The sequence below is a fragment of the Channa argus genome, chromosome 17, assembly GCF_033026475.1.
Source record: "Channa argus isolate prfri chromosome 17, Channa argus male v1.0, whole genome shotgun sequence".
NCBI classification, from domain to species: Eukaryota; Metazoa; Chordata; class Actinopteri; order Anabantiformes; family Channidae; genus Channa; species Channa argus.
The window spans coordinates 10913273-10927143 of NC_090213.1; the positions used below are offsets into that span (position 1 = coordinate 10913273).

At 37.2% G+C, this 13871-nt stretch overlaps 1 protein-coding gene across 1 annotated transcript; it reads right to left on the reverse strand.

The window, feature by feature from the left end:
• Positions 1 to 318: 318 nt before the first annotated feature.
• On the reverse strand, positions 319 to 13854 carry si:dkey-206f10.1 (adenylate cyclase type 8). Its single transcript, XM_067482852.1, is given in 22 exon segments — positions 319 to 1680; positions 2194 to 2393; positions 2599 to 2716; positions 2819 to 2899; positions 3349 to 3375; positions 3377 to 3535; positions 3616 to 3726; positions 4598 to 4735; positions 4738 to 4801; positions 5545 to 5551; positions 5678 to 5802; positions 5804 to 5875; positions 6102 to 6229; positions 6331 to 6378; positions 6380 to 6440; positions 6689 to 6816; positions 6905 to 7039; positions 7768 to 7939; positions 7941 to 8196; positions 8199 to 8352; positions 8355 to 8522; positions 10123 to 13854. Coding segments are annotated over 22 exon segments (2772 nt in total). The 5' UTR covers positions 10351 to 13854; the 3' UTR covers positions 319 to 1488.
• Positions 13855 to 13871: the final 17 nt, after the last annotated feature.

Sequence of the window (13871 nt, forward strand, 5' to 3'; positions counted from 1 at the left end):
TATCTATCTATCTATCTATCTATCTATGCTGTGTAACATAAAGTGGATGGGAATTTCTTTTAAATATTTGTTATTTTTTATTTTATATATTTTAAATACTTACTTTTATTTTCCTCCACACCCAACTGTTTTATATAACACTTGAGTTTTAATTAACATAATGCCTTACTTTATCAGATAAGACATCTAAATCACTAAGACTGCAGTCTTTGCCAACGGGAACAAAAGTTGCTTAAACATCACATTTTCGAACTGAATGCCAGAAACTGACTCATATGAACAATTTACAGAAAAGACCACTACTCAGTTTATGGTGATTGCTGATTTTATTTTGTAAACACTAGTATCTGAAGTATGGCAGGGGTCAAATCTACCTGCCTGCCATGGACATTTTGTGTGGAATTTGCATGTTCTTGCTGTGATTGCTTGGGTTTTTTGGCTGTGTTGGCCCTGAGATAGAATGTTGACCTGTCCAGGGTGTACCTCACCTTTTGCCAATTGCCCTGTGAGCCTGAACAGGATAAGTTAATCGATGGATGGAATTTGATATATAAAATTAATGAAGCCTTTCGATTACTTTTGTTTTACATTTTGATGGTGTACTAGATAGATAGACCCACAAACTACATGTTAAGATCAATAGCAATAGTCAGATATTGCCAATAACTGTAGAAAGGAAGTCTCATAGAGCTTGGCAACCTTTACGTTAAGCAAAAATTTACAATAACCTTGTGTGTCCTTTGGTTATCATATGGTGAGGTGGGGTGGGCCTTAAAATTGATTCAAAAGCTAAACTTTACATTTCACAAATTTTATGCCGGAAATATGAATGTAACTGAAGTAAAATATAGTAGTTAAAGTACAAAATGAAACCAAGCGGAAATGCTGACTTATTTGCTGTTTTGGTCTGTGGTCATATAAAATTAATATTTAGAGAATATTGGATCTTGGAACAGTAGCACAACTCAAAATATGAAGTGTAATGGAAAATTGTTATTACAAAACATTAAATCAAGAACACAATGCAAAAGGCCATAAATAGTCAATGAAAGGTTGAGTTGGTTGTTGTCAGGTATTCAGCATAGAAGTCTGACATCTGGCAGCAGTATTGACCCAGCAAACAGAAAACACATCTTTGCTTCGTTAGCTTTGTTCAAAATACACTAAGCTGACATATAAGTATAGATGTGGCAATAAAAACAGCTTTCAAATGCTTAAAACCTACATTACACATTTGGGACAGTCTTCCTGCACATGTTGATTAAGATACAGGCCAAAATATTAACATTTTATTTTTATGGAAAGATTTAAAGCTGCAGAAGACACACAGACAAATGCTCTATTAGGACTGGATCCTATCACCTGTGTGCAGCTAATATTGTTATGGCAAAGTGTGAAACAAGAACAACGAAACTGTAAACAAGTAGAAACACGTCGCTGGATCCCTGCAGTTATCTGACCCCAACAGTTTCTGAGGAGTACAGGGAGTCAGTCCAAACACCCCATGGCATCTCTCATCGTCTCCTTGTGTTTCGCCTTGACGAGACCAAACACCACTTCTGCAGGAGTCATACGTCGTGCTGTCTGCCCCCTCATGTGGCCATCTGTTCCAACATCGGCCTTCTTACTGCACATGGTGCTAATAAAATAGGTGCGGATTTTCCCCTGGCACTTTCTCACCTAGAATGACATGAATGGTCATACAATGTCTTTCCAATGACCTTTAAGAAATGTATAATCAGGGCCTCTTCAGAAATATGGTCGTACAAGTCATTAATTTCTACACAAATACACCACTGTCCCCTTCCTGAGAGGCTGTAAGCTTTGCTTTGATCTGTTATGCTTTTCCACCAGCAGATGTCTCTCTTGTTTTAATTCTTTTACAGCAAAATAGGGTGTATCTCTAAATACTGATTAGCGATATAATTTAATTCTCATCACTCCAGAGAAATTTGAGTGAATGATTATCACTCCTGTAATTTGTCAGTTAGATCCCAGTGCATTCATTTCTTTTTAGAGGCTAATTGATATGACTAAATGTTCTTGTGACATACTCACATCAGTCTTTCACTTTAGTTTGGAAGGTCACTCCTGAAGTTGTTCTCCAGTTTACTATGCTACTATGTATGGACTGAATGATCAGATATTCATTCACTAGCAAACTAAGTAGGTCTCCATCTTTCAGTCACCAACATCCTAGACAAAACATTCTCCACATAACTCAAGAGCAAAGCCAAATTCTGAGAGGAGCCTGTGAGTGGCCTCAGGTACTTGAATGCATTCACTCACACCTGTGCTGTCCATGCGGCTAGCCAAGTTCACTGTTGCACCCCAGATGTCATACTGTGGCTTGGTGGCATCGATCATACCTGTGACCAGTGACCCATGGGCAGAGCCCGTTTCAGTTACAAAACACAGATAACTATTTACATTAGAAAAAAATAAATGAACAGTAGAGCTATGACAGTAGGTATGTTAGAGAAGAGTGCATTATCAGCAATACTCTGTGTGTGTGTGTGTGTGTGTGTGTGTGTGTGTGTGTGTGTGTGTGTGTGTGTGTGTGTGTGTGTGTTTGTTAAGGTCAACCACTTAGCCACTCACCCACACGCAGCTGAAGGTTTTGGGCAGAGTGCCCATTAATCTCTTTCAAGGTCTCTTGCATTGCCAGTGCAAACAAAACAAGCTCAAGCTGATTCCATTCATCCATCACAACCTGAGAGATAGTAGATGGATAGGAAGGGGGGGGATGTAGATATTAAAGCAGCTACCATTGAACTGTAGTCGAAATGCATACTATGTAAGAGAAGATCTCCAACAATTTGTCTAGAGTGAAGCCAGAGGCTGCCATGTAGCAGCCCTCAATGGTCTTAAACTTCTCCACGCAGTGGAAGTATGACTCCTCCAACAACATGTTAGTAGAGACATTAAGAGATTAAATAAATTCATAAAATTACACAGTTATCCTAATTGGACGTTTGACATTTCTAGACTGACTCTGGACTCACTATAATAGTTTACACAAATTAATTATGAAATTATAGTATTAGAAATCATTTGAACACAGGGCACATGTACTGTTACATTTATTTCAACATTTAGGAAAAGCCATAAACAGCAAGACTGATATACAGTATATTTTTACAAAACTAATAATACTATGAAATAATTATGATAATAATTGATGATAATAACTAATTAATCATAATAATATGAAATTAAATTGCGTTGTTTTCATTCTACTTTTGTACAACCTTGACAAGGCATTGCAGGTCAAATATTCTGAGAAAGAAATAATGCATTAAAGAGCTGGGATCAGAAGTTTCAGGGTGTTTCTGACACCTAATTGTTTTTGCTTTGGTCCAGAAAATGTTGTGCTGAACAACATATGCACAGGCAGGATATTATGTAATAAAGAATTGTTGTGTTCCTGCAGCTCCCTCATATCCTCCACTTCCTGTTGGGTGAGGTGTGGCTGTGAATAAAAAGAAGTGATGATTAAATGAAGTACAGAAGTATTTTAAATTACAATCATTTTCTTTACAGTTATACAGAAAATAACTTCATAGTTTTAAAGTTTAAAATTTTATAATTAGTGTGTTCTCAGAGACTATACACTGACTTGTCCAGCAGATCATGACGTGTGGAAGTGAGGAAGGCCAAGTGGATGAGGTAGGAGGATAGAGCCAATGCAGTCACCATGGGAATCATCACACACAACACAAAGGCCTGAAGGAATATTAAAGTTAGAAAGACATTTTTTTGGAGTAAAAAGAAAAAACAAGATCAAGATCACCTATTTATAAGTACAAGACTAAATGTGTGCAAGCAGGTATTATTAACAGTACATAGTGTTTGTGTTTCTGATCTTTAGATGACAACGTTTTCATACTTTGTTAAATCCAAATGTAAATTTCTGTTGTCATTACCTCAGGGTACACACAGATAGTGAATGGACATGAAACTTTCCTATTACATAACCTCTGTTTTATCTTGAGAATGTACCATGCCTACACCAAGACACAAACCAAAATCATTTTTAATTGGCTTTAATTAGTTGTCAGGTGCTTTATTTATATTAAGGCATCTAACAACTGATTAAAGCCTATAAGGAGTATGGCAATCAAACAGATGCACACTTCATCTTCACAAAGTTGCTTTTTGTATATTTCTGTAATCTATGCTGTCGGTTATCTATTTGGACCACTATTAGAATGTAATGTCATTGCAAAAGATAGCAAACTGATTTAAAAGAATCATCATCATGATTGTGCCTCCATGCCTGTGGTTCTCTGTGTTATTTACCAAACAGTTCTGAAAGCACAGTTTGCCTGTCATCTGAGGTGCAGTGAAGTGTGACTTTCTTCTTTATGAATATGCATTTCAGAAGGATTCTAAAAATAAATATTAAAAGTGTGAATGATAGCTCTTTTTTTGGACTTATATCCTGCATTATCTGAGAGCCACCGTTAAGAAAAGATTGCTTCCTTTCCAGAGTGCATTAAATAGCATTAAAGTATAGAAAATAAAGTTGTCAGAGAAATAACCTTTAACAAACCCCTAGCATGTTTGTAAATCAGGCCCATATTTAGTTTCTCACCATGTCAGTAGAGGCCAAACCAAAGTTGGTGAAAATGACAGTAAGAGTGAGAAGGTTGCGGGCACTGTTGTTATCATGAATCCAGCAGCAGAAGTGCTGAAGTGCTGCAGAGCTTCACCTGAACTCTTCAGCCAGAGCAGTATCAGCAACAGCAGCATGTAGACAAACAGCGAGAATAAAAACGGAAGAAACACTGGGAACAGCCTGCAGAGGAACAACAGAGGTGAAGGACAAGTGGAAAAAGAACATCAGCAGAGGTCAAAGTACGCTTGACCTTTGACCTCTAAATGCAACTCAACAAATCCTCAAGGCTTATGGACATTTGTGTTGAAGAAATACCTTCATGGCAGTCATACGATATCATATTCACAAAAATGGATTGGATGCAAGGCCATAGTGACCTTGACGTCTGACCCTTTACCATCAAAATCGAATTTGTTTATTATTGAGTCAAAGTAGATACTTCTGCCAATTTTGAAGAAATTCACTCAAATCAACCATAACTCAATCCAAAAAAGTATAGATTTAGGTAGAAGAGGAATTAATAAAATAATATAATACTACTAAATCCTCCACAGTGGCTTTAAAATGAGAAATACTTAAAACTATTTTTAGTATGATTACACCAACATGTTCTTAAAAAAGATAGTTTGTGACAATTTGGCTAAATTTGATACTGTGAAGTATCTACAAAGATGAAGATTACTTATGACTTTTAATGAAGAATTCATTAAATCTTAAAGCTACCACCTTCTACTTTCCTGATTTATTCACAGACAGGAATGTTAGCTTTAAAGTGCACTTTAAAGCATGACACAAATTTCTAGAAATTAGTTTAATATTTATTTAAAATGCAAAGGCTAATAATATGTTCAGGTTTTTGTCTTAAGGGGGGTTTAGAACAAGCAATTATTCTATTCTGTAAAGTTATAGCAATTTTAACTTACACAAACACTTCATTTACACAGCAAAAAGACTGACAATCAAACAATCTGAGATAGTGGAACGACGCAACAACACAAATAAATTGGCTCAATGTGTATTCAGTATAAATATATATTAATAGATGGTGGGATTAATATGTATTAATATGCTCTGTCAAAGTGCTACTCTGCTGATCACTTGCATTAACAGAGACACACCCTGGTATACCTGCCGCCTCCAGCATGTTGGCAATTCCCACATCCCTGTAACGGACGTGAAACTCCACAGAGGACAGAGCCCGAGTGGATCCCGCTCCTCATTTCCATGCCGAAGTCAGGCTGCTTACCCACATACCTGGTGACAATGTTACACCATTATTACATATTATTGTACTTAATTGCATTGGGTATGTGATATAAGATAAAATATGGTAAATTACTGGGATATTTCCAATTACAATTCCAGAAACATTTATCCTGTCTACATTCCAGCCCCCTAACATGCAGCAATAATATATGTTTGATAAGTTTTATGTCACTGTCTTGCATGCCTCTCTTTTATTTACCAAGTCAAGACTGACCGTACGGTGTTGATCATTGCCAGGCTCATTTCAACACAGTAACAAGCATGAGCAGGCTGTGGTTCAGGGACCCCAGACACACAGTAGTAACAATCTCCCAGTATCTTTATCCACAGCCAGTGGTACTCCTATCATAATACAACACCAAGCAATACACAAAAACAGATTTGACTGAATTTAAGTCGTGTCAAAATACAAGATTTGTTATACAATGTTCTCAGGTCTTTACCTCTGGTAATGAGTCAGTGCGTCCAAATACTTCATTGACAATTCGTATCCAGAGCTTGGGCTAACAGGTTCATAAAAACAGTGAAGCCCTTGATGTCTGCAAACAGGATGCTGCAGAGAGTAAACAAAAAGAAAAGAGCTGTAAAAGAGCTGACAAATTTTCAACATTCCTTAATTGACATTCCTTAATTCTGTTAAACTGTTTTGTTCCACACAACTAATTAACAATCTAAGAGTTTACCGAAAGACAAACATATTTTTATAAAATCTAAAATAACATATGCTGTATTTTTTATTTTATTTTTAATATCTCAGCTGTGCAGTAAATCAGATGTAAATAATTGTGTATGACTGTTTGCCTAACGTCTGTTTACTGGTGGATATAGGCCTTGTCAAATGCTTGAGGACTGACCTCATCCTTCATAGCACGCATATCAACGATCATCTCCAAGGCAACAAAGCAAGGCAGGATTGACAGCACCAGATGCTCATGTGTGGTGACATTGAACCAGTGTGACAGCGTCTGGTATAATGGCCATTCATTATAATTTAGTCTCATTAACAACAAAAATTACCTGTCTGTGGTTCTCTCGGTCTAGTTGGAGGCGACCTACAATACAGCGTGGTGTTTCCAATAAAAGGTCTGTCAGGTAGTAAATGCACAAGCGAGCTGCAGTCATACCAAGGAACAGCAGGCATTTAGCAAACACCTGCATCCAAGAGACCAATGATCTTTGTTTAACAAGGAAAATCCAGAGAACATCAACTAAAGTTAAATGTCATGTGTACACTTAGCTTGTAGCCATTATCGCAACATAGTAAAACAGTCATGGACCAGACTAAGCATATACACAGTAATACCATGTATAGTGTCTTAAAATGCTTTACTATCTTACAGTTCTACACTAACCAAACCATTGAAAAATGAAAGAAACCTTAAGTGAGACAAATGATAAAGAATCATCCTTTGACAGGGCTTGATTTGGATGGCCGAAAATTAAATGCCGAAAGAAGATATGTAGTGTGGCTAACAGTAATTAATGCATCAATAAGCTTTTAGTAATTCCAAAGTAAAGTATAAAGTCTAATTAATTAAGGTGCAGTTTCTTGATCTGCATCTGCACATGTTTATTTTAAAACAGTATTTACACTGAAAAAATATAAAACTCTGAGAAATGGGAAATGCACAAAAGTATATGCCAATATTTTATATTTTATATTTTTTAAAATATTAATGAGTTATTGATAAGGCTTTTGAATTGTGTACTTAGCAGGTTCATGTAGTAAAAGAGGATCTGAAACAACTACCATGAGCATAAAGTATATTAAACAAACAACATTTTATAGTTATATGTTTATATTACATTTTAAAATAATAGTTTTTGACTTTGTATTGGATACTTTGTATTGAATAATAAATGCTGTAGAAATAGCTCACCTTTCTCAAGAGCACAGCATCATTGTAGTTGAAAACTATCTCCAACAGAAGGTGCAGTACTGAGGTGATGGAGCCAGCACAAATGGCCTTCAGCAGAGGTAAGAGAAGCAGTGTGTATGTAGCAAATAATGTAAACACAATGTACCATGATAGGTCCTTTTCCGTTCGATACCAGCCCTCCCAGCACTTGAGTGGTCTGTGACAGCTACCAATCTAGGCCACCAAACTGAAGCCACTGTGGGGACATAGAGTCTTTTAAGCTTATCACTACTATGCACACTGCTAAAGCCAACACCACAAAACACCCATTATGCAGCCATGCATAATAGGTACTGTCTGTGACTGCCTCAGGGGCCAATGCTAGCTACAGAACCCAAATGTGCAGTTTGGACTCAGCATCAATTGCATTTCTGATAACTAGAGAGCTGCATTTTGGTGAGAAGAGTATTGCTGGTAGAAGTTGTCCTTGTCCAGGTCTTGAGTCTTAAATGTGTGCCTGTGGGTGTGTATGTAGATGCCACAAATAGTGTTACCCCAGTACACAAAGAAGTCTGCATCACTGGTGTAATCCTTAAAACATCCTCCCCAACACTGCAGTGTGTGCTGGTGGAACTACAAGCCTGGGAAGGGTGGACTCTAATAGTGGAGGAGCAGTGTTTTGTGACCCCACGTGAGGCCTTGATGCAGATTTTTCTGTTGACCTCCTCTACGTAGGCATCTTTCACAAACATTTTGCATGCTGGATCCACACCCACCTGTTAAAACATGACAGAATACCTGATTTTGTTGCAGTAACATAAAGCAGAGTTCCCACATGTTTTGTTAAAACAATCATTGAATTGCATGTTAGACACTGATCTAAGAGTAGTCTTTGAGTTGCACTGCTCAAAGACTACTCTTGCACTGCACTGCTATTCTTTAAATAACAGCATAGACTCATACACTTCAAGTGTGAGTTTTGTTTCAGTTCAATTTTCACTGGTAAGATGTGGCAGATTTTTAGAGGACAACATGCCCGTTCAAGTTCACCCAGGCCACGAGGACAGGGTGCACCATGGTGATGACCTTATCTGACTTCAGCTCCTGGTCTTCCTGTCCTGGCTTCGGTGAGTAGAGCGTAAAGGTCAGCACGGCTACTACTACTCAGACTATGAAAACAGCTCTAAAAAGTCCTGTTTCAACACGTGGACCTGATAAGCTCCACGTGTTGACACAATATCTGCATGAAGAAATGTTGCTTTCCAACTAATTATCTCATAGCCAGATTTAGACCTGAGCTGGTTAATGCCCAGAGTTTAACTCCTCCATCCTTCTGGCTCTAGATGCTGTTGTCCCACCCACTCACTGAAGACAGTCTGATGTTTACACTGCATAGACTGCATTAGAGAGTCTCCTGCTTGGTCTTATGGCTTTTATGCCTTCAATAAATGAAATGCATACTTATTCTAATTTGGGTCAGAACCATCTCGCTTCACAGATTCTCCAAACTATTCCCTTCCCATCTTTTTGTGTAAATGGGATGATGTACAGCTATTTCTTAGACATGTTTTTGACAAATTTATATCTTTGGAGATTTACAAATTGTATAATCCTTTGATAAATATTTTTACTTTGGTAAAGTCTTCTGTGCTACTTTTACTTTTTTTTTCCACAACAAAGCAAATTTGCTATCATCCACAGCAGTAGTTTGTCATGGTCTTCCAGATCTTTTAGAGATCCTGAGATCAGCCTTTGTGGTATGTATCTTTTCAAATGACTTTTTCCACACCTAATATTTATTTTGCTCTTGGCTAGAGATTTTTGATTTTTGAGCGTAATGATGACCTGGTTCACAGGTATTGACAGCTCTTTGAACTTCATATAGATGATTAACAACAACTGATTAGAGAATGCAAATGCCACACTTGAAATTTCATTTAGAACGTTAATCTGATTACTTGCAAATAACATAATGAGGGAATAACACACACTATGCTATCCAAAAACTGAGCAGACAATTATGTAATTACTTTTGAACCCCTAGAGTGGGGAGTTTATGGATAAAATTGTTTTACTTTTTACATGGTTTACCTTTAACCTCTTGAAGAAAAGCTGACAGTTTACTCTCACAACACATCAGTTTTACTTCAAATATGCTATATTGCATATAGAGCCAAAATCGTATTGTCCAAAATCATATGGACTGACTCTATAACACATAAGACTAAATAATATTAAAGTAAAATATAGATTAATTCACACATTCACATTTTATTACATGCACATTTTAAACACTGGCTCCCTGTTTACCCCAGTCTGCACTTAATTCTAAAGGTAATGGGTAAAAAGAGAGAACAGAACAGAAAGAAAACTTACCTGTATTGTTTTACATATAGTGTGTCCACTCCCCATGTCCAGCTTTTGTGTTAGAATATATTCGGCCAGCTTGTTGTAATCCAGTGTCACTGATGCCATCACACAGAAAATGTATACTGATCGGAAAAGGATTGCAAACTCCTTAACATGCAAAATTAACTTGTCACCACTGTTACGCAATATCAGAAAACTAAAAAGGAGAGGGAGATAAAGGTCAAGCCAAGACATATAGAGTTTTTCTAGCAGGATTGTAGGTCACCACCTATAACGAGGTCAACAAATGCCACAGAGTAGAGCTGCGGGAATGAGAAGTGCAAAGAGGATTAGTTAGTCAGCAGCCACTCTCACACACTGAGACAACACCATAATTTACCACCATTATTCCAAGTTAACCAAATCTTTAAAAACCATTCAGATTTAAATTATCATGAATCTATTTTCTTATGCCTTCTCTTCCACACACTCATACATCATTCTTTTTCATTTGCTCATACAGAGTTCTAAAGACACCACAGAAGAAAAAGCTGAGCTGCTGGCTCTTCATTGCCTTCCTAATGCATGTAGTGAGAGTATTTATCTGTGGAATTGGAGACACAGGGGATCCTTTGAGGTTGTGAACAGCCTGCAAAATCAGGTTTCCTGTAAATGCAGGGATGCTGAAACCACCTCCAACTGGTACCAGCAACCCGCAGTGATTCATAATCCAATGGAGGCAAAGCTTAGCATTTAAATTTGTATTAGAGTATGACATGATAGCCTAAATAAATAATTACACACCTGTGTGATATTTTGAGAAAATTTTGGTGTCAGCTTTTGGATGTTATAGAAAAAACACTAGTAGCATATAAATCTTATGAAAAATCCCATCATTGTTCATTTGGATGTAAAGGATAGTCAATTTTTGACTTTTTAAAACATGAAGCTTTTTTTCTACTTGTTTTTCCATGCAGAAGAAAACATTCAATCTACACAAAATCAATCTGGTACAATTTCGATTAACAGATATACTTCTTTTTTTACCCCTTTATCAAGGTTTGGCATCATGCACAACTGATTTTGATTTTCTTTACAAGATTTTAATGCAATTTACATAAGAGGTGGCATTTGGGCCACCACATTAATTTTAAACAGGAGGCAAAAACTTTAGAAACACCACCTCTTAGAATGCACTCTATTACTGAGGTCATAGTGAGTTGTGGAGTTGTACCAAACAGAGGAGAATTATTACCTTTCTAACAGTTTCAACTTAAAAACTGAGAAATTATAACATTGTAAAAGTACAATTCATGGCAGAGCTGCTGTATTGGTTTGGCTTAAACTGTACAGGTGTACCTAATAAAGTGGCCAGTGATTGTATAAAACTGTGATGAAGTAAATTTATATCTGCTGTGTTATTTATTGGCTAGGAGGCCTGTCAACTCAGTGCAAGAGCATTAGGTTGGGCTGCAGAAGGCCACGGGTTCAAGTTCCACCCCACCAGACGTGGCCTTGGTCCGGATAAAATGAGAGAGTTCCAAACTCATGCCAAATCAATACGGAGAACATGTTCCGCTGTGGCCAAACATGTCGCTATTGACTGCCTTAGTCGGGCTGTTATGTGTTGGCAAACATCTAGAAGTTTTTTCATCGTTATATCAAACAAATGTAATGACTCAGACGGAAACTCAGGAGCCGACAAAAGAAAAATATCGGGAAGAGCGACAGATGTGCAAAAGGCCTCAGTTTTGATGATGACAGGCCTGTGGTGTCTTTGGTAAACTGATTAATGTTTTTGAGCTGTGCTTTGCTAATTGTGTCAAGACAACACACAAAAGTGCTTAAGGCTGATCTAACAAGTTCCCATCTGTCTCACTATGATTTTGTAGACATTACAGACATTTCTTGCTGATTATTCTATCTAAAAATAGCCACCAAGCCTCAGACAGTTTGTTACCACTTTAGCATAGCACTCTGACACCTGGCAAGCAGGCAGTCTCTTTAAAATGGATATAATGTGATGTCTTTGTTTCAAGAAGGAGAGTGAGTAAATCAGTATAGGTCATTACTGAACATCGTTCCATTTGTGTTGTTTATAAGCACTTGAAGTTAAAACATTTCCACCGCACACATTCAAGTTATAATTTTATTTAGTGACCCTATTTGCAATGCATTAGAACTTGTGAGGAGTTAGGATGAGTTAGACCACCATGGGCAAAACTCCAGAAGCTAATTAGTGTTGAAATGAAATGCGTTGGCTGTCTAGCAATGAGCTGATTCTCATACACTCCAGCTAAACCAACAACAAAATAGATTGTATATCCTACATGCTTGCCAAATGTTTCCCTCATATCAGACACAGAAATTGATTTGTTTGGGTTTGTGTGTTTTACAAAGACACACTCAAGTATGTGAGTGGCTAAAAACTACTGTTGCACAGCACATTCATTGTCGCTTTTATTGTTGGCAGATGGACAAAGTGTCTTCTGAGTGAAAATGTTAGACAGGTCGATTTTAGTCAAAACAAAGATTTTTCTGAAATAGTTTCATAACAACACTCAAACCAACATCTTAATATTGCATCAAAAAGATTTTCACTTAACCGGGAACAGACAGTAAGATGTTGGGCTCATGTGAACAGTCCCTCCTCCCACTAAAGACTAGGAACTAATCCCTAAAGATGAAAGGCCCATATGGTGATAGAAAGGACACACAAGGGCCCTGCTTGAGGACAGCCAGATCTTGTGGGCTAATGCATTTTAGATTTTCTACTAAAATGCATTAGCTGAAATTAGTGAAAAGTATATCCTGAAATGACTTCATAGCAAACTCCTTTGTTTTACACACTAGCTTGGTGTTCATTAGCTTCACATAAGTGTTCCACTGCAGGAGGTGCTGGCCCATGCAAAGGTGTCGCACATCAGCTGCTATATAGTGCAGGCTGAGCAGCTGAAAGCAAGCAGGAAACATGTAGCCTCAGGGACCTGATGGACTAGTGGGATCAAGAAACCCTAGGAAATAAATGCCTAGTGTGCCATGTGGTCCACTCAGAAGCACCAGATTTAGACTTCAAAAAAAGGGAAATGTGACGCAACATCTCCACAAATTATGATACACTTGTCCTGCAAATTGCCCAGTTTGGGTTATGTTGAATTTAAAACAAAACGTTATGGCTTAAAAGAAGATTACTCAGATACACTGTTGTCACCAACTGATGGAAGAGAAGCCTCCTTATCAATAAATAGTTTTTGTCTGCATATCTCTACTCTATTATCATCCTAATATATAGTTAAATAGCCTTTTCCTTTTTTATCTTTATTCATTCTTGAGATGTAGACATATCCTTTTAAAGGTCTGGATATCTATCTCCATCACCCTTTTGCAAAAATAGGATATATAATCTGAGATTATATGAATGAATGCAAAGAGTAGGGCACATTCTTAATAAGTTAAAATGAGCATTTTCTAATTCAAGACCGAGCACGGAGTCACCAGCATATAGATGAAAAGCCCTGGCACACTGTCTAACTAGGTGCTAGTTAAACATTAACACTGCTTCATAGTTACACATTTCTAGCAACGTTTTATTAATTTTGTTGTTGTCCATTAATCCAATAATATTCAATAAATTGGCTCAGGCATTATGAGATCAGTACCTACTGTACTAACTGTACCTATAAGTTGTTATAGTTACATTTTTCCCTAAAATACATGATTACATGTACATTACTGTAATACTGAAGCATTTATTTGATCTAATATTAGTTGTATGT